Source organism: Fonsecaea multimorphosa, assembly GCF_000836435.1.
Source record: "Fonsecaea multimorphosa CBS 102226 unplaced genomic scaffold supercont1.4, whole genome shotgun sequence".
Classification (NCBI taxonomy): domain Eukaryota; kingdom Fungi; phylum Ascomycota; class Eurotiomycetes; order Chaetothyriales; family Herpotrichiellaceae; genus Fonsecaea; species Fonsecaea multimorphosa.
The window spans coordinates 446,384-467,707 of record NW_015971638.1 but is presented as its reverse complement, the minus strand read 5'-3'; the positions used below and the strand labels follow the sequence as shown (position 1 = coordinate 467,707).

Here is a 21,324-nt window from a genome sequence, read left to right as displayed (position 1 = left end):
TCCACTCTCGAGGGAAGAAGGCGGGAGGGTAGATGCGCCGTGTAGAGAGGAAAGGGCTCTTTTTAAGGGACAGAGCTGCGATCACGGACGGGGTGGGCAGACCAAGCTTGCGACGTAACACGGACAAGAAAAAGCTTAGACAAGGAGTCAAGGATGAGGGGAGGAGACGGCGATACTGTCAAGCAACACAAAGCCACAGTATGGAGACGAACCCTTGTGTGCATGTTCGCTGCGTACCTAGGTAGGGATCACAAAAGCATGGTGACGACACAGGCGTGGTAGTTGTGGGAAAGGCTGACGATCCATCATCCAAGCAGAGCGAATCGCGAAGGCCGCTGAACGCCAAAGACCTGTTGGTGATCGGCGAGGATCTAGTAAGGTTAAGCGGATGGAGGTTCAAGCATTTGGGACGGCTGAGGCCACAGGGGGATCCAATGAGAAAAAGAGGAGGAGAAGTTTTCGGTCGGCTGTAAGGCCAGCCGTTTTCGCCGTCAGAGCGTATAAGACCAAAAAGATAGGGTGCTCTGGATAGGTGGGTATAAGCGATGATTTTGGTGGGGTAAGGTTGCCGTCCGCCGAGGAGCACGAGAGGAGGCCCATGGTAATGGTGGCGGTGGTGGCGGCGGCGGCCAAGTGGGAATGAAAAACCAGAGAAATGGAGCCCAGGAGGAGCAGTGGGCACACATACAGCATTGCATTGATAATAAGATGATGTGCTTGAAGCTGGTGGACGGTCAAGGGCAGAGTGAGCGACGACGGCTACGACGGCTACGACGGGAAAATTATTGACAAGTGCCATGTCATTCTTCCTGGCCCCATTCGTCATTGAGAGTTTCAGCAGTTATGATAGATACTAAGTACCAGGTAGCTCTCCGTGCCCTTAAACATTGGTTCAAGTACCTACAGTAGGTAGGCAGACAGTTTCATCACTTCTTCTCCCAATTCTCCGGTCCCCAGTTACCCAGCTTGGCTATCCATTGCACCATGGTGTGGCTGTCGATAAACTCATATTGATCCTCCACCAGCTTCCCATCCTCGCTCATGGTCAGCGTGATGATATACTCGTTCTCGTACTCGCCCGCATCGGCGGTGGCTTTGGCGTGCAAGAACAGGGCAACCTTGCGCGTGGCCTCGTCGACAATGGCATCCGTCATCTCGGCATGGTAGGTGTGCATCATCTTGAAGACCTCGACAATGAACGCGACATACTCGTCGTTGTTGCGAGTCGGTTGAATGACCGAGGATGGCCCACCCCGATGGGTACAGGATGGCGCGCAACAAGCGGCGATGGATGAAAAGTCGCGCTGATTGTGGGCGTCGAGGTACCTTTTGGCTGTTTCGAGGAGCTGCTGGCGTAGTGACATGGTCATGTAGTCGCTGCTTCTAGCTGCTGTACAAGTGAGTTCAGTCGTTGCTGTTTCTAGCGGAGTGAGCAGCGTGAGCAGGCCCAGTTGCCATGAAGATGTGCTGTATATATATTGTGGTGTAGCAACAGAAAAGCCCAGGCTGAAGTGGTGGCCTGAAGCACCCAGCCCAAAGGAATGCATCTTGACGAGACGATGGACGACCGGGTGCGTATGTCGTATAGTCAACATGGCATTAGGCCACTGCACTCAGGCAACTGCTAAGCTGGATAGGAATCACATCTTCATACATAGTAAGTACCTAGGTATGTATCCAGGTAAGGGAATGAATACGCGGTAAATATATGAGAGACTGCCGTGGTTGAAAATAGCAGCAACAACTTGAATTGAACCCCATGCGATTCGCCTGCGTCGCCGGCCGCGTCATGTCATACAAAATTTCCGTTTCCAGGGACAAACTGCGGCCCTGCAGACTGCGCTGATGGTACCAAGGCAAGCAACGGCACCCAGATGGGCCTTTGGCAGCTGAAATGTGACAGGTTTCCTCTTGCTGCCGCTGTTACTGCTTCTGTGCAACCACTTCACCCTCCATTGGGAATCCCTTGACCTGTTCTGGGGCCATCCAGAGATCTACATCTCCTTGCTGTGCGCTGACAAGGCCTCCGTTGTCACTGAGAATTTCACACCTGGCTTCGTCCTTCCCCGACCTCCCCCTTCCACAAAATCCACCACGCCTTCGATTCGACTCCTCCCGCTGTTGCCCTTAGACCCTCCTCTCCTTCCAACGTGTCCTCCTCTCGATCAACGGCTTCGACCTCACATCTCAGCCCTCGTTACTCTCTCGCTCCGCCGTGTCCATCCCCGACCTCCCCGTTCCGCAGCCACACACAGTTCATTGACCAAACCACTTCCTCCGACACGACCGCCAATCAAAGAGCTGCACCGCAGCAGAGATACAAGGTTGAGGGGGTGTGATGAGTTGGAGTGATGAACAGGCATCACGCCTTTACCAATGGCTACGCCGCCAACAAGAAACGAGATGACGATATCTACCGCCCCTACACGGACCGCTCCGACCTCGAGAGCAAGTATATTTGGGGCATGCCCGATCTAGTCGAGGATGAGAAAGTGGATTCTTCCTTCAATCGAAAGTTCGAGCCGCGAAAACGAGCCCTCCATACCCGGTCTCGCAACATCCGGCTGGGCTTGGGCATCCTGGGGATATGCTGCTTAGCATTCTACCTCTTCTTTCCCTCCAACTCCACCTTGTCTCTGCTATCGAGTGGTTCGGCCACGTTGCCTCTCTACGACGATATCGAGACATTGCGGTACTATGACCTCGAGGATGTACAGGGCACCTCGGTTGGTTGGGAGAGGGAAGAACGAGTGCTGTTATGCACACCCCTGCGGGATGCAGCACCGCATTTGCCCATGTTCTTCGCCCATTTAAGAAACTTCACATACCCTCATCATCTCATCGACCTGGCTTTTCTTGTTTCCGATTCCAAGGACAACACTGAAGAGTTGCTCTCTCAAATGCTCGAAACACAACAAGCCGACCCCGATCCCTCACAGCCGTACGGAGAGATTTCGGTCATACACAAGGATTTTGGACAGGCAGTCGGTCAAGATGTAGAAAGCAGACACGGTTTTGCGGCCCAAGCCAGCCGAAGAAAATTGATGGCGCGAGCACGGAATTGGCTGCTCAGTGCGGCCCTGAGACCATATCACAGCTGGGTTTATTGGCGTGATGCTGATGTTGAGACGTGTCCCTACACCATCATTGAAGATCTCATGCGGCATGACAAGGATGTAATTGTACCCAGTGAGTCTTGCTGGTGTCTCCGTCGTGTTCAAAGCTAACAAGAAGGAATAGATATCTGGCGGCCCCTGCCTGACTGGCTAGGGGGTGAACAGCCCTACGATCTCAACTCCTGGCAAGAATCCGAGACAGCCATTGCCCTCGCCGAATCGCTGGACGAAGACGCTGTCATTGTAGAAGGTTACGCAGAGTATGCCACATGGCGGCCTCACCTTGCCTACCTCCGCGACCCCTACGGCGACCCCGATGTCGAAATGGAACTGGACGGTGTTGGCGGAGTCTCCATCCTCGCCAAAGCCCGAGTATTCCGTGCTGGCGTGCATTTCCCGGCCTTCTCCTTTGAAAGGCACGCCGAGACAGAAGGATTCGGGAAGATGGCTAGACGCATGAAATTTTCTGTTGTTGGGCTGCCACATTACACTGTGTGGCACCTGTACGAACCGTCGGTGGATGACATCCGACACATGGAGGAAATGGAGCGCGAGAAGCGCGAACGGGAAAAGCAAGAAAAGGAAAACGCCGAACAGGTCAAGAAGCTCGAAGACGAATTTCGACAGGTGGGCTCTCAGTGGGAGCAGGACAAGGAAGCTATGGCGGCAGGAGTCAAGAAGGAAGGTGTGCGACTGATCAACACCAACAGCGACAACAGCGAGAAGAAGGCCTCTGTCGAGAGAAAAGAGGACAGTGGCTGAAATGGGATGAAATCTGGACTTTACGCAACAACCATTGCTGGTGGGAGACTGCCCACCGCGCTAAACGACACAGAGGTCTCGGGTAGAGGATCATGGAATTCAGGAAAAAAGCAAAAGATAACGGATCATGGGATATGGGATAGAAAGCGAGCGATCCAAACATCTTGAGCAAAGCATGATGCGTACATGGACGAGAATTGGGGGCGTTCTGTGTCAACCATTTCGGGGGTCAGGTATTTTGGGCAACCTCTCCGTTGGTGGGAGGCTCTTGTGTGACATGTACACAATATCTTTGAAGGATGCTCGACGGCTACGACTGATGGCCTGATTGAGCACTTCATTTTACCAGGAGGCAGGTGTGTCATGGTCGATGGTTCGGTCATCGAGTGGCGGCTGTGAGAATATGCCAGACAAGTACGCAGCATACCATTTCAATACATCATCTCGACATTGACCCGAAGCTGTCCATTTCTGACATGCCTGGAACGAGGTATATAAGCGATTAACTGTCAGGGGTACCTCGATGGTGGTGGTGGTGGTGGTGGTGGTGGTCGAAGATGGTAAATCGAAATTATGACGTCGTTCTCTGTGACGCCGCGACGCGTCCAAATTGGGACGCGTCAAAACTCTAGGTCTAATGTACAACGCACACAATGCACCGTACCTAAGATGACCAATTAATAATGGCACTCTGACACCTTCCCCATATTCTCCGATAATAGCAGACCGGTCCCCTCGGAACCTCTGTGACGAAAATCAAGCGCCCGAATCGAATACTATCATGTCCACCACTTCCTCCTCGCAACCTCTCGCCTTTCCTCCCGTCGCAGTCTCTTCAACCCATCCCCAGCAGAGTCTCCGCCTGCTTGAGCTGCCAGCCGAACTGCTCGACGTGGTCGAGGCGCAGATAAAGAACCCGAGTAAGAGGAGGAAACTGTGGTTTAAATCTTCGAGGGATATTGGAGGTTCCGGTCCGACCCAGGGCCAGCGACTCCCTGGGGGATCCAACAGAGGCATCAATTCTCAGGCTGCTGCGGCGGCGGCGGGGGAGGGGAAGGAAGGGTTTCTGCACCTCTGCACCGACGACAAGATCTGGGCTGTCAAGCAGGTCAGCACGAGTAATAGCGTCTATGTTACCCAGACGTGTCCACCACAGAAGCAGGGCGGCGGGGGTGGAGACAACGACAAGGATGGGACTGGAGATACCCCGATGGCTGGGGCGGAAGAGCAAGCGAATGTAGTTAGGTTGGCTATGGCTGTGGCTGCCGGTAGCAGAGGTGGGATCACGACGAAGGCACAAGTGAAGAATGTTCTCGAGTTAATCGAGGTGAAAGCGGATGAACGAGAGATTGAGCGAAGGGTTTATGATATGGTTCCTGTATATCATGACGTGGAGGATGATAACAGCCCTCTTGATCAAGGCCATCAAGGCGGGATGACTCGACACGAAGCGGTATCAACGAGGGACGTTGTCGACAACATTGCCGCACCGACGAGGCTGATACGGGATGTGATGAGGAAGTCATTCATCTTCGGGCTACCCCAGCCGACGACGCGAAAGGGCGAGAGACACGATGAGGATATGGTATATTTACCCACTCCGGCCCTGCTGCTCCGGCATTGGAAGGATTTCCTGCAGCAGTGCAACATCTCAGGGATCCACCTCGAGAAGAACGACAACGTTCTGTCTGGAAAGGACCTCCGGGCCGTGCTCGACGGACTGGCTGAAGCTGAAGAGACGGAAGCGGCACGCTCGTTGGCTCTGAACGTCACAATGGCCATCTTGCGCCGATTTACAGATGGGATGGAAGACGCTGATGTTCCCATGCTGCTCAATCTAGGCCTGAGCCTATACTCGCCAGATCACGACCGACTACTCAGCGATGCAAGACTGAAATTCAACCCCAGCCTCACCCGGGAAATGGTCGGCCGCTGGCTCCTCGCGTGCCACGCCCGGCGAAAGTCATCATCACTCTCAAACACCTCGTCCGACATATCGAGTCACGGTGCGGGGAGAACCATGCGCGTCGACGAATTCCTGACAGAGTGGACACAACTCCTTCCCGACTCCTGGGCCGCCGAATGCGATCTCACCAGCCTGATCTCATCCGTCGATGGCGCCGACACGGCCACAGATGGCCAAGGTGTACAAGTCCTGAGATTCGAGGCAGCTGGCTCTCTCCCCCATCCTCTGGCGACTTCTTCCGCTGCTGCCGTGGGTAGTACTACCCTCGCAAAGGATGCGCAGAACCAGAACCAGAACCAGAAAAAGCGGAAATGGCACGAGAAGTTCGGCGCGCAGAGGTCTATTCCGGCCGTGAAGAGGTGATACCGGCCTACTTTACCTAGGTACATAGACCGAAACCGTTTTCCCTTTGACTCTTACGATACAATGGCCCAATGGATTTTAAGTACCCACCCACCAGCCTTCAAGCACGCGGATCTAAATCTCAAGGGGGGTGAGCGATGGGAAGAAACGAAAAACCCCCCATTAGGATATGGTCCTCGTTCACCGCTCGGTAGCCAAGTGCATTGCGCATTAGATAGTCAAGGACCCCCCATCCATGCACTGTATGTACATGGCCAGTCAGGTACATATACATAATACATATCTAGGGTGGTCAAAGGAGGGAAATTCTCAGGAAGCACGACTCTCGTCATGGTATCGATGGCTCTGTCGCCCCTACGAGGGTCCTCCTTTCATGCGTTTTTCTGAGCACGATCCTCGATCCTCGTTGGTACCTAGGTACGATGTACACAAAACAACCTCGTGCATTCCAGGTCGAGACGTTTCCGGCTTCACCTCAGAGAGAGGAAAACAAAAGGGCCTGCTCGGCAAAAGAGACCTTATGTAAAAAGGCTTACGCGACCAACTCCCTCAACTTCCCCTTCTCCTCCTCGGTCAACTGTTCAAAGAAGACCGCAAAGTCATCTCGACTAGCCTCGTTCTTGAACCACTGCAACAAGTAGTCGGCTGTCTCTTCATCTCTGGCCCTCGAGCCCGTGGGACTCAAACCCTCATCGTCCGCCGTGCCGTCACCACCACCACCCCCGACAAGGGCCATCAGTTCGTTACGGACGCTCGCACTGGCCAGGTCAATAGCCCCCGCGGATCCAACATCCTCCCATTCGTCCGCGTCTTCGGCGTCTTCATCCTCGGAATCCAAAGCGTCCGCGGCGGCAGCCTGGGCCGCGGCCAGGTTGGGGAACCTCGATGTGGCGGCATTGGCGAGCTCGTCGACCATGATTTTCAATATCTTCAGGTCGGCGGGGACCTGAGTCCATCGGTCCGGGTTCAGCTTGGCCTGTGATCTTGTCTTGATGCGTCCGCCTACTTGAGCGTCCACGATCAAATCCCCCTTGACGCTCACGGCGTGGACCCTGGGATCGTGCAGTGCGAATATCTTGGACAAGGCCACCACATTCTGTCTCACCTCGTCGAACCCGGCGAAATGCACGGAATTCTCCAGCCACTTTGTCAAGACCACATTCAGCCCATTGGTGCCGTTGATGTTCACCTCGCTCAGAAAATCCAGGACTTCCTTCGGAGCCGCGAGGGAGAGACCCACAAAGACCATACATAGGCTCTGAATGAATTGTATTCTCTCCGCGGTGGCAAGACGGACGGCCACCGCGCGCAGCAAGTCCATCAAATATGGTCCGAGCTTATCGGCTCCAAACTTCGTGACCAACGCTGACGCGAGCCCGCCGACTTCTTGGCCTGCGTTCTCGTCTACATCTGGGGAGTTGAGGAGGCGGTTGATGATAGTCAGCGTCACTTCGACTGAGGACTTCCCCTGAGAATCTGTCCAGGACAGGAATTGTTGCGTGCCCTTTGACAGCATGTGGTTAAGCGCTAGCGTGGCCGGGCGCACAAGTTCAGGCTCAACGGCTTCCATAAGCACGCGTTGTAACTTTGGCATCACAGCCTGCACGAAGCCGGAAGGCAGAGGGTCGGACCCGAACTCGGCGAGTGCAGAGACGAGCTCAGCGGCGAGATTCGTCAATGCAGATTCCTGGGTCATGTTGGCGATGTCGAATGCGCCCGTGAGCGAAGGGATGGTTTTGGCGCACAATCGCACATATGGCTCTTGCCCAGAAGAAGACACCGACGAGACGATGCCCTCGAATGCCTCGGTGAGGAGAGTGAAAAGTTGGAAATTCGACGCGCCGTCCGATGCCAGCGTGAAAAACAAGTCGAGGGCATTATTACCTTGAGTGGTTATCGTGGAGGTGTCCAGCATGATGGCGTCACGCAGGAGTTGGATCAATGCCGCTTTGACGTCGTCGGCGTCTTCGAGTTCGTCGCGGAGGTCGTGCGAGGAGATGAAGTCACCGATAACGTTGACAACTGCATTTTGCATTGGTCGTGTCACGGTCTGTGGGAGTGCATCGATGTAGTCATGCAAAATGCTCAGGCACGCGACTTTGACCACGTCGGATTCATCCATTGACGAGGCGCTTACAGCATTGGCAAAAGCCACCGCGCCAGCGTGGAGGAATTGCTCGCCGTCCGCGACCTTGAAGAAACACCCTGCGGCCATTTGCCCCGCCGCACGCATGAAGGGATTTGGATGTTGGAGTGTATCCGAGAGACCCTCAACAACTGCAGCAGATGTTTGAGGGCTGAGCTTCCCAGAGACTTCGTCGACGTCCTTGAGACATTGGTTGAGGAGAAAGACAAGTGCTTCGCGTTCTTTCCATCCTGGTGTCTGGCTCAATAGGTTGTGCTGCTTGAAATGCAATAATGCCATCATGGGAATCTGTTTCAACCATTCGCCCAAGCTCCGCACTGCTAGATCCGCACATGCTGCTCGGGGTGTGTAGTTTGCTGTAAGTGATGTTGCTTCACAGAGGTACAGGTTGGCGTCGTATTCCCATAGCGCTTCTTCCTCCTTTGGGATCCTGGCATACAAGACCAATATGCGGACCAATTCTTGCAGCCAGGGAACAGTATGTTGTGCTTCACCGAGTTGATGCATTTGCGCCGTGAGCTCTTTGCGAACTGTGGGGGCTCTAATGGTGACTTGCAAGAAGTCAAGTTCTTCAAGAACAAGTGCGTCTAGACTGCAAGGGAGGTTGTCGCTGTCGACGAGCTTGGCTTCTGCGGTGCCGTCGATGTAAAGATCAGCATAGACCGTTGCAGTTCTCATCAATTCCTCCCAAACGACTTGGAATAGGGCCATCACATGTGGGGAGAGAGCCTGCGCATAGACTTGTCGGAGTTTGTCGAGTGTCTGGTAAGCCGTTAGTAATTATGTCTCTTTTCTGGAATCACTAAGAAGGACCGTACCTTTACTACCTGAACTTTGAGGGCGACAAGGCCCCGGAATGATGCTTCTTCGGGTTTCAGGGCAGGGCCCAGCGGTTGCTTCAGTGTCTCAACAAAGAAGGGCATCCAGGCCTTGAGTGACTCGTTCAGGAACGCCTTCACCGCCGCTCCGTGATCGGCCATGACCATCTCCAGCATCTCAAAGCAAGCTCTAAAGACATTCAGGGTCATTGCTCTCACTATCAGACTCCGAGAATTATCGACCGCAACATGCTGTAAGGCATTGACGAGATCTCGGGCGATCAAGAAGAACTGTTCTTCCGTCAAGCCCTCGTCGACCAGTTCGGAGAGGACGCGTAACGCGCCATGTATGGGCGCGTCGTCTGTCGAAGTGTTCAGAATTGTGAGTAGCGAGGGTAGAAGCGAGGGCCACGCGTCAGGGAAGTCGACACTGGCAATTTTGCTCGCGACGCCAGCTGCGAGGGCCTGGATACTCGCGTCTTTCGGCGCCTGTTCGCCCGCAAGCGTGCAGATGGTGAAGACCCGGTCACGGACGCCAGACTTGGCTTCGTCGTTGAGGTACACATTTCCTGTGAATGTCTCGTCGAACTGGGGCGACCACGTGGCCGAGACGTAATTCTTCAGAGCCGTCAATGCAGCCTTGCGAGAGCTGGGGTCGATGTCGTTGTGCGACGCAATGGTTAGGAGCGCAAAAGGGAAGTCTGCTTGAGGGTAGAGTCGAAGAAGACCTTGCTCGGCATCTCTAATGACGGCTGTATCTGGTCTGGTTGTCGCTTGGAGGAGCTGAAGGACCTGTTGCTCCATTGTCGCTAGCACGAGGCTGGCTGGATGCGGGATGCGGGAGGCGGGATGATCGTCGGGGCCACGGAGTCTTTGCCTTCCGCCACTGGCTAGCAGGCGAAATCGACAACTCGAAGGGTAGAGCGCTCACTGCAGCAAACGCGAGGAATACGAAGAAGACTCTACAGAAACGTGGATGGGAAGAGATTCAACAAAGACGCTGCAGCGCGGCGAGTGCCAGTGAGGTAAACACACTTTGAAACCGCCAAGACCCAAAAGCGCCATCATCTGATTGGTGGCCTTGCCATCCCCAGTCTCAGCCTGATCGACGTCCGACCAGCACGACCATGGATGGGATGAATGGCGACCGGCAGCCGACGGCAAGAGCATCTGACTCTAATACATTGTGTCGAACTCCTTATCAAATTTCCCCTCTTCTCCAGACCATATCGAGCAGAAGATCCTTGGAGAGGTGAAGAGGGGATCTATTCCAATCTAGCAAAGGAAGAGAAACAGGTCAAACAGTGTAAAGTTACCTAGGTAGCAAGTACGCGAGCCGACTTCGAAAACAACTTGAAGTAGCACAGGTCTTGCGACAAGAGGGAAAGGCCGCAAAGTAGAAGTGATCAACTGTCCAGCTAACATGTCATCTTCACTCAGAAGAGTATTCTATCAGCTTTTGAACACAGCAGGTTCCCTTTACAAGATACGGGCTCTCTCTGAGGAGCTGGTCACCTCGTCGTTATTGAGCACTCTATGTCAGACTTTCTGAAGCCATTGAGAGGCGCATTGCTGGTACAATGAATAGAATAGGAGCATTATGTATTGCTGGCGCTCACTGCCAATGGATGCGCCAATGATATAATAAATAGTAACGTGGGGGAAGTGAGATAAAAAAGTACAGTTCTCCTGCCTCAATCCCCTTGGGTCGCCAGCCTCACTCTAGTACCACTCATTCTCCGACCGGCATGCTTTCCAGTTGGTCGACCAAGTTGCGCCAGTTGCTGGCCTGTAGTTCTGCATACTTGACCCGCTCTTGACTCCAGTCTTGATGCATGCGGCTGATAGCGTAGATGCTCGTCTGGAATGTCACAATCTCATCCCGCACACATTCCTTGATGAAGACTCCGCGGGCATGTTGCTGTACAATACTTTCTTTATCAGACATGATGCTGCTTTCCACTTTCTCGATTTCTCCGGGCTTCACTTGCCCCGGTGGCTTTTGCCGTAGTTGCTGCAACTTATTTTCCGATGCTTCAATACGTCGCTCAAGTTGAGGTATGTTGTCTCTCGCATATCGATCTCGTCGATCAAACATATCCCGCATAGACACGAAATTGTCGCGGATCGATTTCAGGTCCTCAAGCACTCCTGTGTCCCAAGCTTTGGCCTCGTCTTCGAGCAATGTCTGGGTTGTGGCAAGGTGTTTTGCTGTGGACTGGATCCCCTCATTGAGAAGCGGTACATCATTCTGATCAATGGCATAGGTATCGCTGCTGCATTCGGTAAGGTGAGACAGTGAGTTTGAGAACTTCAAACTGTCCAGGGCAAGCCCTTCGTTTCGCTTGACCAAACGTTCCATCCATACACAAAGATTGATATAGATCTCCGCCGAGCGGCGCACGCCTGTACGTACTTGATCAAAAAGATCCGGAAGGTTAGAGGGTAAGCTGTCCTCCAAACTTGGTGGCAAAGCCTTGCCGGTGAATTCTTCTTGGACGGAGATCGTAGCTTGCTTTCGCCAGACTGCGAGCTCCTGAAAACCACGTCAGCTATTTGTTCCCGTGGTACGGAAGACCTAGACCATGAAACATACCGTGGGCACAGTCAGGAACATCACCACAAGCGTTTCTTGACTCAAAACAGGATGTTGGACGAGTGAGTTGGTAAATCGAACCAGGCCCCGTCTGCGTTTCTCCAGAAAGACATTTGCATCTGCGGTGAGATGAGCTCCATTCACTGGACATTGGGATCAGCTGGGATCTCTCCAGAACACGACATGCTTACCTTGGACCCGTTTCGGAGGCAACAAGGGTAGGCGCCTGAAAGGATATCGTTTCTGCAGACAGTCGAGCAACCAAACAAAATCACTATATCGCCTCACGACACTGCTGCCTCTCCGAGCTGCCTTGACTTCATAGTTTCGATGCTGGAACATGAACACTCCCTCCTTTTCTGGCAGTGTTGTTATCGTGACGCTTTCCCCTGTTCCAGGTGGCAGACTGATACTTTGAGAGACCGCACTTCGTGGCTCTTGATCTTGCCGATTTGACTGTCGGTTGTCTCCAGGGTCTCCGAATCCTCCCCCAAGGGTGGGCTGTTCCGAGAAGCCTCCTGAATTGCCATTGTAGCTGTTCCAACCAGTGCCTCCACCTTCGGAAGAACGCTCATTTGCTGGACTTCCATTACTGCTGCCTTGACTACCTCCCGTCGTGAAAGCACTTGTTGTTCTTGCAATGCCATTCGTGATGCTCTTAGCACCCTCGACCGAGGCCCCATTGACAGACATAGTATGAGCGGCAGTGGAGGGAGGCGGTAGTCTACTGTTAGACGGACTAGCCCATGGATCCGAGGTTGGGTCGTTTCCGAATGAGTCTTCTCGAGGCTTTTGCGGTCTGACTGGAGTGGCTTTGGCTGTTGGGGGGGAGGGCGGCTGCGGTCGGGCGCTGCTCGACCGTAGCTGATCCAAGTAGCCAATTCTGGGCTCTGGCAGTTCTGGAGACAGTCAGTACTGTGCTGAAGCTCTGGGGATCTGTAGACTCACTTCGCCTCCGTTCATCTACGCCATCGAGGGTGATTTCTTCGCCCTCCTGGCCCAATCCAATGAGAGCGAGCAAAACATTGAACTCGCTCCTGCCGACGCCATTGGCACTTTCCTGTCCACCCGGAATCACCAAACCCAGGATCTTTGTCTGCTCCTGCTCGCTCAGATTGCTGCTCTCTAGAAGGCGCTTGATGCCCGCCAAACCAATACCAACTCCTGTCCTTTCATTGGCATGTAATACGGCATCGTATGCGTCCACATAGCTCTCCGGCACGTCGGTGGCTGGGAGAAGATTCTTGACTAGGTTCTGCCGCGCCGACTTCTTGGGAGTTGGCATTGACCACGGCGAGTCGCCTCCATCGTCGGCAAAGAGAGATGATGTGGATTGTTTGGGAGCAGGCTCGTCGCCGAATAGAGACTTGGAGTTTAGTGGCGCAGTTTCTGTGGGAGAGGAACCGAATAAGGACATGTTGGCAGGTCTGTAACTCTGGAGCAGTGACAAAAGGGCGGCTACATCAACTGCGGCATGGGGATTGAGCTGCGATATGATGGCGAGAACTGCGCGCAACTAACTGGCCTCCCCGAAGCGTGCCGCAAGTTGCTATCGCAATCAATGACTTCAAGTTGGAGACGCAGATGGAGCTGTGGCTAGAGCCTTGGCAGCCTTGCTAATTCCGTTTCCTCGGCGCCAGCCTCAGCTCTCTCCTTCATATTCTTCGCACTCACCATCTTCGCCTGATAATAACACGGCTTGATCGAGTCCAAAAGAATGGGGCTATATCTTACAGACGGTGTAGTCGATCACATTCAGCACCTTGCTTATCCAACACAACTTCTCTCCTCACATCCTGAGCTAATCGCACTGCCCTCTGCCATTCAAGGGCTTCTCCAGTCGACATTGGCAAACTGTCCGTCTTGGAGCAGCAAAAAGCGCAGCTTCTACCGTGCAATTGAGTATTGAGCGACAAAAGAACTGGACCGGTTCGTTAGGCAATCGACACCGATGTGGAGATATTGTCGGTCGTAGAAGGGTCGTTGCTACGGACGAGAACATACCTAGGTATGTCAAGAGTGCGACTTTATGCTCGTATCCAGACACATCGGCTCCGGTCAAGTCTCAGGCTCTTGAAGAACATAGAGCCGCCTGGACCAGAACATTGCACCACCCAATTCTACCGGACATCCCGTCTGGCGGGCGCTTCGTTCAGACGTTCTCCCTTTCCTGGCCACCACGATCCGGGGCTTTGTGGGGGTCGACTTGTCCTCGCCAGCATCAGGCAAACAGGACTGGTGCCTAAAGTCGCGGCGGAGGGCTTGCTCGATCACTGCCGCGTCCGTCGTTCACCGTGGCCTAAAGCCATGCACAACTCTGCTTCGAATCGATCAAGTAATCCGCCGTGAAGGATGATGTCGTTGATCGTACAAAGTTACAGCGAAAGCCTCCCATAATGCCCGTTCTCCCAGATCTTTAGCGCACGCTAACCCAACCGCAGGGCTCCCATCACGTATAGGCCATCAGTGGACGATGACTCGTCGATCCTTTCATCCGGCAGGAATACTCTTGCAAACGTCAGGCAACTCACTCTCATGAAATTGTGGGCATGTGATGTGGAGGTGCGTTTGCGTTGTCCATGTTCGAAACATCATCGGTAAGCACTCTGGTAAATTTCTTTGCTCAGCCATGTGTGGACTCATGCAGGAATATTGCCAATGCTGGCAAAAGAATGCGTTCAGAGGTGGCAAGGGATCTATCCGACGCATATTTGACGAGGTAAAATGCAAAGCCCTACTGGGAAGGGACCAACATGTCACTGTCCAGATGCGACAGGTTTGTGGCATACGGCCATCCTCCTGACAGTGCAGAAGGGCTCAACATTGGGACATTGACTTGCTCCGGGAGCTCTTGAAATGATCTTGTTGTTTTGTCGGTCAGCGACATAGCCTAGATCGATCTGCGGCTCTCGTCTGCACGACCGTTGTAAGGTGATCGGCTGAGCTCGCCATGCCCCCAAAGTTTCTTCCTTTTCGGACAGATCTTCCCTGACAGTTAGATCTTTAAAGCGACGATAGGCATATAGTATATCAAGCTTGCAGCTTGCACAACTCCCACTAACTTACTCCAACCGTCACAGGTTGTCGGGCAAAGCACATGTCATGTAGATTTTAAGAAACGCAAGAAAAGACACGAGCTGGCGGCCTCCTCCTCCTCATCCTCCTGTTTCTCACAAACCACCTTTACAAGCTCGGTTGGCAGTTCTTCGGGCCCTGTGACTGGTGGCTTGCGAGCTATGCGTCGGCAGTGGTCCAAGGCCTCCATCTTCTGCAAGTGGTACGGAGCGGGACCGGGACGAGGCGAGGCTCCAGAAACGGGAATCACTTAGATAGTTTCTGAGCACGTCGGCCAGATTGGTCTGGCACCGCTGGATGCATTGGTGACGAACAAACCTCTCAGTTTATGGAACTGTTCTCGCCTTCAGCACAAGTGCTTCACCACGTCAATGCTCCCGCACATATGCAGGATCAAGATCCTATGGTGCCAAAACTACAGGGTTGGGTAAATATTTGCGTACAGAGACTCAGGGGTCTTTTCAATGCGGCAGTCGACATTGTCAAGTTCGTAAGCACCAGGTCAGGAGTAGACTAGTGGGCATGTTGGCGGGCAGACTTCTGTGAAGTGAAACCTTTTCTTCTGCAACTAACGTGTGGACGAATTTGAAATGGAGGTGGTGGCGCAAAGTCAGGACGACCCGAACCGATTTAGGGATCGTTTGTAGAGTAGCGAGTTGAGCAGGACAGGGGCCGTTTAGTAGTAGTTGCAACTGCCTTGAGTACCGGTACCTCGAGTAGAATAGCAGCTGCGGAGCCTGGTCCAAGTTCTGGTCGCAGTGGTCGGGGTAATAGGGTTTTCTCATCGGCCAGCGAATAGTGTGATATCGCCGATTCGGAGGATCCAATCAAGCCACAACTGGGGGCCGTGGTTTGTCTTTTCAGGGGCATAACCTTGAGGCTCGCGCCGACGGTCGCACCGAGCAGGTCATGTGTGCTACTGTATATGCTCTTGGAAGCATGACAACTTTCTGATTGCAGAGGTTGAGCGTCCGCATGGAGTTAGCTAATCCTTTGGGCGGGTGCTTTAGATCTTGGTCGAGAACCAAATATTCTTGTCGATTGGGCATCATTATCAGGCACATGAGTGAACAGAAGCTGCCCAAGCCAGAGCTGTCCCCAATCGCGCGGATTCACTCTGTCCCGGTGAAGATCATCAACTATAGCGGGAGGTGATAGCGGAGAACGCGCTCGACTCGACATGCATATATGGAGTACTCTAAATCGCAGGGTGATAATCGTTGTGACAGGTGCGTGACGACACAACGTACCTACTCACACTTGTAGGGCTGGTGGCTTGAGATCCTCCTTCAGACGTGGCTTGCACCGGCGTGTTTGATGATCATCTGGAAGCATGCTCGCCGGCAGGACTTCACTAGGTTGTCGGCCATTTCCCACTGAAGCTGGGGCTGGGGCTCGAACGGGCAACTTCGTCTCGAACTGTTCAAATGAGTCTTTCCAGGTCGAGAAATCTTACGAGTCGATTTATCGAGTGATTGATTGCAAGATAACAATGGTCGTCGTAGCCGTTGTATTAGACTGATGGATTTCAGGTCCAGCCTTCCAGGCAAATTCTCAGCGTCATTTCAGGTAGCGGTATCCTGCTTTTGTCGGATATTAAAGTTCTCGATTCGCTCACCTCCAAGAACCTTTAGGATTTCATTCCCGCACTGTCCAAGGTGGTCATCTTGGTGGAAAACTTATTGTTCCCTTAAAGACGAAGACCTTACCGGTGCGCTTCAGACTCGTTTGCCGAACAAGCCAATTCTCGGGCGTTGACATTAGAAACACTGATATAGAGCCACGTTATTGTGCCAGATCCTGGTTTCCCAAATGCACGCCCGCAATAACTTGAGGCTTGAGCACACCTGCAGATGTTGAAACTCTACTAGCCCTCATAACGAACGGACATTTACGGGGCTGTCGATTCCCGCATTGTTTGAAGCCATCTCCGCCAAAGTGGCCATTCTGCAGCCACAGACGGTATGATCTTCGTCCCGGAGAACCATAGTTGACAGCATGTTTGATCTGTCGACAATTCGCCAAGTGTGATTGGATGCCCTGTAATGCTGGTGATCAGAGACCTCGTCATGGAAGAGGAAGCAATTCAAGAAATCAAAGTGTCGGTGAGACAAGTAATGAGTCAATTGCGCTTCCGTGATCTCCAAAGTAGACCTTTTCCCGCAAGTCCGTGAGCGTTCAGTTCCTGCCCTGTAGCACCCTCGGGCTGCCGTCAGAAGATGATAGCGAGGCAATACCGTCTGCGGGAAACCAATAACTGTTCAACCTCGGCGAGGTGCAGCAACACGTTTCACATTTTCCTGGCACATCTGCATAGCAGGATTACGCTCTTCTCCGGGGGGTGTCTGTACCATTGGTTCCTGGTACTGATCGACCCTGCAAGTTGAGCAGCTTTGTCAATGATCAGGCGGGACATGTGCTGGCGGCTGCAGGTGGTTCAGTCTGTGATTGCTGCAAGTGTCAGTCCGCCATGACTCTTGGTGAGCTGTTTCTTGTTCTGTCTTGGACTCAAGCTGCAGCCCAAGATCCGGGGAGCTGCAACGGCAGATTGTGACAGTCCAAGGAACTTGGTTGGTGCCCTTTCGGCCGCAAGACTTAAGTAAATGACTAGCGATAGAAGCCACATGAACGGCGAATGGTGGATCATTAGCACGAAGTCCTCCCTGGCCATGAACAGATGTGTGGGCCTCCCATTGTGAATTCCTATGAATGAGTTGCTAGGGTTCTTTGGTGCTCCTACAGGTGATGAGCTTGATGCAACAAGCAAGGAGAATGGTCAATGCTCGACAAATCGACAACCCTCCCGAAGTGTGTATCGTCTTAGATCTCAACATCCTTCGTCTCAAAGACTTCGAGGGTTGTGTCTCGTCATACGCCACTGGCACTGACTGAGAAGAACCTTGATTCTCTAGCTTGGTTTCCCGTGGCGTCAACTATGGAGAAGCGAGTAACCCTTGGCTTTGAAGCAAGCTTCCACCTGGGTGCAGAGACCAATTCAGGGCAAGCTGCGACACGGACCGCACGGGAGGTGGAAGTGGTCGACGGTGGAGAAGCTTTTGAGGCCGCTCGCTGTGGACTCGAGTCGTTCCCCTGCCCGGCGCTCGCAAATAGGCCGGGGGCGAGCCTCTACTGTACTTGGTAAGTTCAACTTGAAGCTGCGGAGGCGATAGCGAGAGCAGGCGGTAGGTAGGAGAAGCGGAAGGAGCCAAAGTGGATGGGAGAATGAGGCCTTGACTGAGCTAGGTGATTTGGATGCGTGACTGATCATCATCATGACTCGTCGTTGATGAGGCGTGGGTGAAGCCATCGTGCCATCGAGCCATCTAGCCATCTAGCCAGGGTGCGAAAAAGGGCGAAACCCCCGGAGAAAGACGGTAATCCGTTTTCTAGGCAAAGGAAGTCAATTTGGTGAGGCACTAGTGAGAAACTTGATGGGCATCTGGACACCTGGACACTTGGTTTAGGCTTCTCGGGCACCAGGATCCTCCCCCATAGTGCCCATCTCTCCCGCCCGGGATTCCTCCTCTAGGGTTGACTGAATGGGAGGTGCCGCTGTGCCACTGTTCCGCTAGACATTTAGGTGACTTCCAGTCAGAGTCCAGAAAGCTGCTGCGGCCTCAGGTTGTTCAGGGTGCTCAGGTTCTTCTCTGTCTTTTCAGCACCTTTGTAGCCCTGCCGTCGGTGCTTTCCGACCTTCCCGTCTGAGTTGTTCTCGTTGATCCCACCCCCCCAGCACCTATTGCGACTGCTGGATCCGGTCTAGCTGGTCTTCCCTCTGCATGTGTCTGATTGTCGACGGTTCTGAATGGAATCAACCCTGCACCAGCCTGTCCACAGACGCTTGACGCTTGACGCTTGACTCCCGAAAAGCTTCTGCTCCATCACCTCCAGGTGCCTCCATCCACCACGTTGCGTTACAATAATTAATTGCTCGCATCTGACACCGCATCTTCTCCTCCTCCAGTCCGTGCTACTTCCCACTCGCCAACTCCCACTCTCCCGAATACTACCACCGTCACCTCGAATCCACACCTGCCCGCCCTCCGAGAATTCGGTCGCATCGACCTCTTCATTCCCTTTCTCGCTCAATTGCGATATCTATACTGTCTGGGACCAGCTTCTGAGCTCGAACCCTGCGGATAGTGTTGTGAATTTCGACCGCAACTTCCGAACAGCAGCCATCCTCAAGCTGTGTCCCCCCAAACGGCCACTTCGACGACCCTCCAGGACCTCAAGTATCTGCACACCGCATTTAACGTCTGTCTCTCCCTCCAACCTTCACGTTCTCCTGTCGGTGCAATGCCACCTCGCACGACTTGAAGCCACTGAAAAGATGTCTTGAGTTGTTCAACCATTCTGTACACCGATTTACCTTCGTTCACCTGCTGTGGCTGCCATGGCCCAAGCCATGGATGCCCATTCGAGCTTCGTCTATCTTGTTGACAACCTTCCCACCTGGCGGGCTAGCATTGAGGCATTATCTGTCCATGCTGCTGGAAAACATGCCGAGTTCGCCGCCGAATATTCTCGGCTCGTGAACCAAGCCAAGCCGAAACGCAGGAAGACTCCCTCGACCTCCTCGATCCATACTCAAGACCAGGAACAAGGCGATGACCAAACTCGCACCATCAAGAGCGCTGACCGCCTGTCTTCGCCCGACCCCAGGCAGATTAATCCTCTGGAGGCTGGGAACAAATACCTCTACGCACAGGCACGGAGAAAGAGGAAGCCAGGCCCCTCCATCCGTTCTGGTGCCTCGGGACCCCAGAAGTTCAGAAACCGACATCATGTTGTCGTCTACTACGATGGAAGTTTACAAGTACAACTCGATACTATGGTTAAGCAGATTGGGATTGGCCGGAATAACCTGCGAAAAGGCAAAGCTGCACTTGCGGCTGCTAGAGGTTTCCGCCTGCCCACGTTGACTGCTCGAACCAGTCACGGTCTATCCGTGCTGAACGACATCAGAGGTTCCATGATATCCCGAAGTACCCCGGCCTTCCTGCCAGGCAAGAGCCAAATTTCTGCTCCGAATCCGGCCGCCTCTAATGAGGAAGCAAGCTTTTTGCAGGTGGACAAGGAGCTAGAGCAGATACAGGCGCTGTGTGAGACGGCCGCTCACCAATTCCTCCGAGACGGTGACTGCAGGACTGAGCTTGAATCTATGCTGCAAAAGTTTGATGCTCTTCTTGGACAGGCCTTTGCAGCTGCAGAGACTCTGAAGAAAGTTCAAGAGGAGAGCCAAGAAGCCTCACGAGCCGATGATCTTGACTCGGAGTTCAGTCATGGTTTTGCTGATTCGGACGCCTCTCTGTCAACCAAACCGTCCTTCGATCACTTAGCTACACCGAGACTTGGTGTCGGGAGAGGTCAGGTTGCTCTCCCACTCGGCCAACCTTTGGACAGTATGAAACCACATGCTTTTCACAGCGCACCTGACATTGCGGCTCCTGACAGCCCAGCTGGCTTGGTGAGCGACACCATTGAGGTTGACGACGCCAGTGACCAAGGCTCCATCGTGGTTGATATTTCTGAGTATCGTCTTACGAACACTCGACGGGTGAGGCTTTGATCACCTTGGGATCCTTGTGGGACCTTTCGTGTACTTGAGAGATTTTCTTGTGTGAACTATTTATTTGTCGAATTTGTCCTGCGTTCAGCGTGTTTTATCTCATCTGGAGAATGCGAAAGCAACGGAGTAGGAATTTTGTCGGTCTGGTTTCATGCGGCATCTAGCGGGGGGTGAGCAGCCCGAGCGAAAAGGGCAGGTTCGTGAGTGGAGGAAATTTGACTCTTCTGGTACTACATTTCCAGTCGTCGCCTTGATGAACAGGGAAGTCAGTATGGGCCCTCGCACGGGTGCGGAGGATATCCAATGTCAGTGCACCTTCAGACCACAACAGATCAAAAAGACCAGGGTTACGCTGTTTTGACTGGTGGATAGCCGTTTGCGCAAGGCCTAGCGATATGGAAGCACATCGATTTGGCCGGACTTTGGTGCCCCGAGGATTGGCCCAATGAAGGAGAACATTTATGGTGAAAAAGACTGAAAGAAAGTGATGGGATGGAAGAAATTGTAACGGCCGCTTTGGGATGAAAGGTGGCATGGATTAATGGTTCTTGGATATTCCAGATCGAGGATGGAACTGGAGAGTGTGCACTGGCGAACCGCTGCGCCTGGAAATGGAATGAGGGATTGTGCATTGATATGAATTTGGACCTGGAATTGCATCCGCCACCTATATCTATCTATATCCTTCATCCCTATTTATTTTGTCTCTCGACAGTTCCCTTTGAGCCGAACAGACCACGGACTGCATAGAAAAGAACTGGACGTCGTCTTCATTGACAATACGTCCTCTCCTTCTGCCTACCTACCTACCTATGCATCCTTCGTGGCCTTTACTCTGACGACTTTAGGTTCCACAGTTTACTGTAGAATAATACTCCGGGACCTTCCGCAAGACACATCGGCCTCTACC

At 53.2% G+C, this 21,324-nt stretch overlaps 6 protein-coding genes across 6 annotated transcripts; 3 read left to right on the top strand and 3 right to left on the bottom strand.

Moving 5' to 3' along the window:
• Positions 1-926: 926 nt before the first annotated feature.
• Positions 927-1,364, bottom strand: Z520_02807 (uncharacterized protein; the record flags this gene model as incomplete). Its single annotated transcript, XM_016773320.1, has 1 exon — positions 927-1,364. The coding sequence occupies one exon, from the start codon at positions 1,362-1,364 to the stop codon at positions 927-929; it is 438 nt and encodes a 145-aa protein (XP_016635377.1).
• A 987-nt stretch (positions 1,365-2,351) lies between these two features.
• On the top strand, positions 2,352-3,878 carry Z520_02806 (uncharacterized protein; the record flags this gene model as incomplete). Its single annotated transcript, XM_016773319.1, has 2 exons — positions 2,352-3,189; positions 3,241-3,878. 2 exons carry the CDS (start codon positions 2,352-2,354, stop codon positions 3,876-3,878), a joined length of 1,476 nt encoding a protein of 491 aa, XP_016635376.1.
• A 781-nt stretch (positions 3,879-4,659) lies between these two features.
• On the top strand, positions 4,660-6,207 carry Z520_02805 (uncharacterized protein; the record flags this gene model as incomplete). The annotated part of the gene is made up of 1 exon (XM_016773318.1): positions 4,660-6,207. One exon carries the CDS (start codon positions 4,660-4,662, stop codon positions 6,205-6,207), a length of 1,548 nt encoding a protein of 515 aa, XP_016635375.1.
• A 532-nt stretch (positions 6,208-6,739) lies between these two features.
• On the bottom strand, positions 6,740-9,975 carry Z520_02804 (uncharacterized protein; the record flags this gene model as incomplete). Its single annotated transcript, XM_016773317.1, has 2 exons — positions 6,740-9,115; positions 9,172-9,975. The coding sequence occupies 2 exons, from the start codon at positions 9,973-9,975 to the stop codon at positions 6,740-6,742; spliced, it is 3,180 nt and encodes a 1,059-aa protein (XP_016635374.1).
• Positions 9,976-10,903: 928 nt separating this feature from the next.
• Positions 10,904-13,184, bottom strand: Z520_02803 (uncharacterized protein; the record flags this gene model as incomplete). Its single annotated transcript, XM_016773316.1, has 4 exons — positions 10,904-11,707; positions 11,768-11,910; positions 11,959-12,666; positions 12,716-13,184. The coding sequence occupies 4 exons, from the start codon at positions 13,182-13,184 to the stop codon at positions 10,904-10,906; spliced, it is 2,124 nt and encodes a 707-aa protein (XP_016635373.1).
• Positions 13,185-19,238: 6,054 nt separating this feature from the next.
• On the top strand, positions 19,239-20,414 carry Z520_02802 (uncharacterized protein; the record flags this gene model as incomplete). The annotated part of the gene is made up of 1 exon (XM_016773315.1): positions 19,239-20,414. One exon carries the CDS (start codon positions 19,239-19,241, stop codon positions 20,412-20,414), a length of 1,176 nt encoding a protein of 391 aa, XP_016635372.1.
• Between the last annotated feature and the right edge of the window lie 910 nt (positions 20,415-21,324).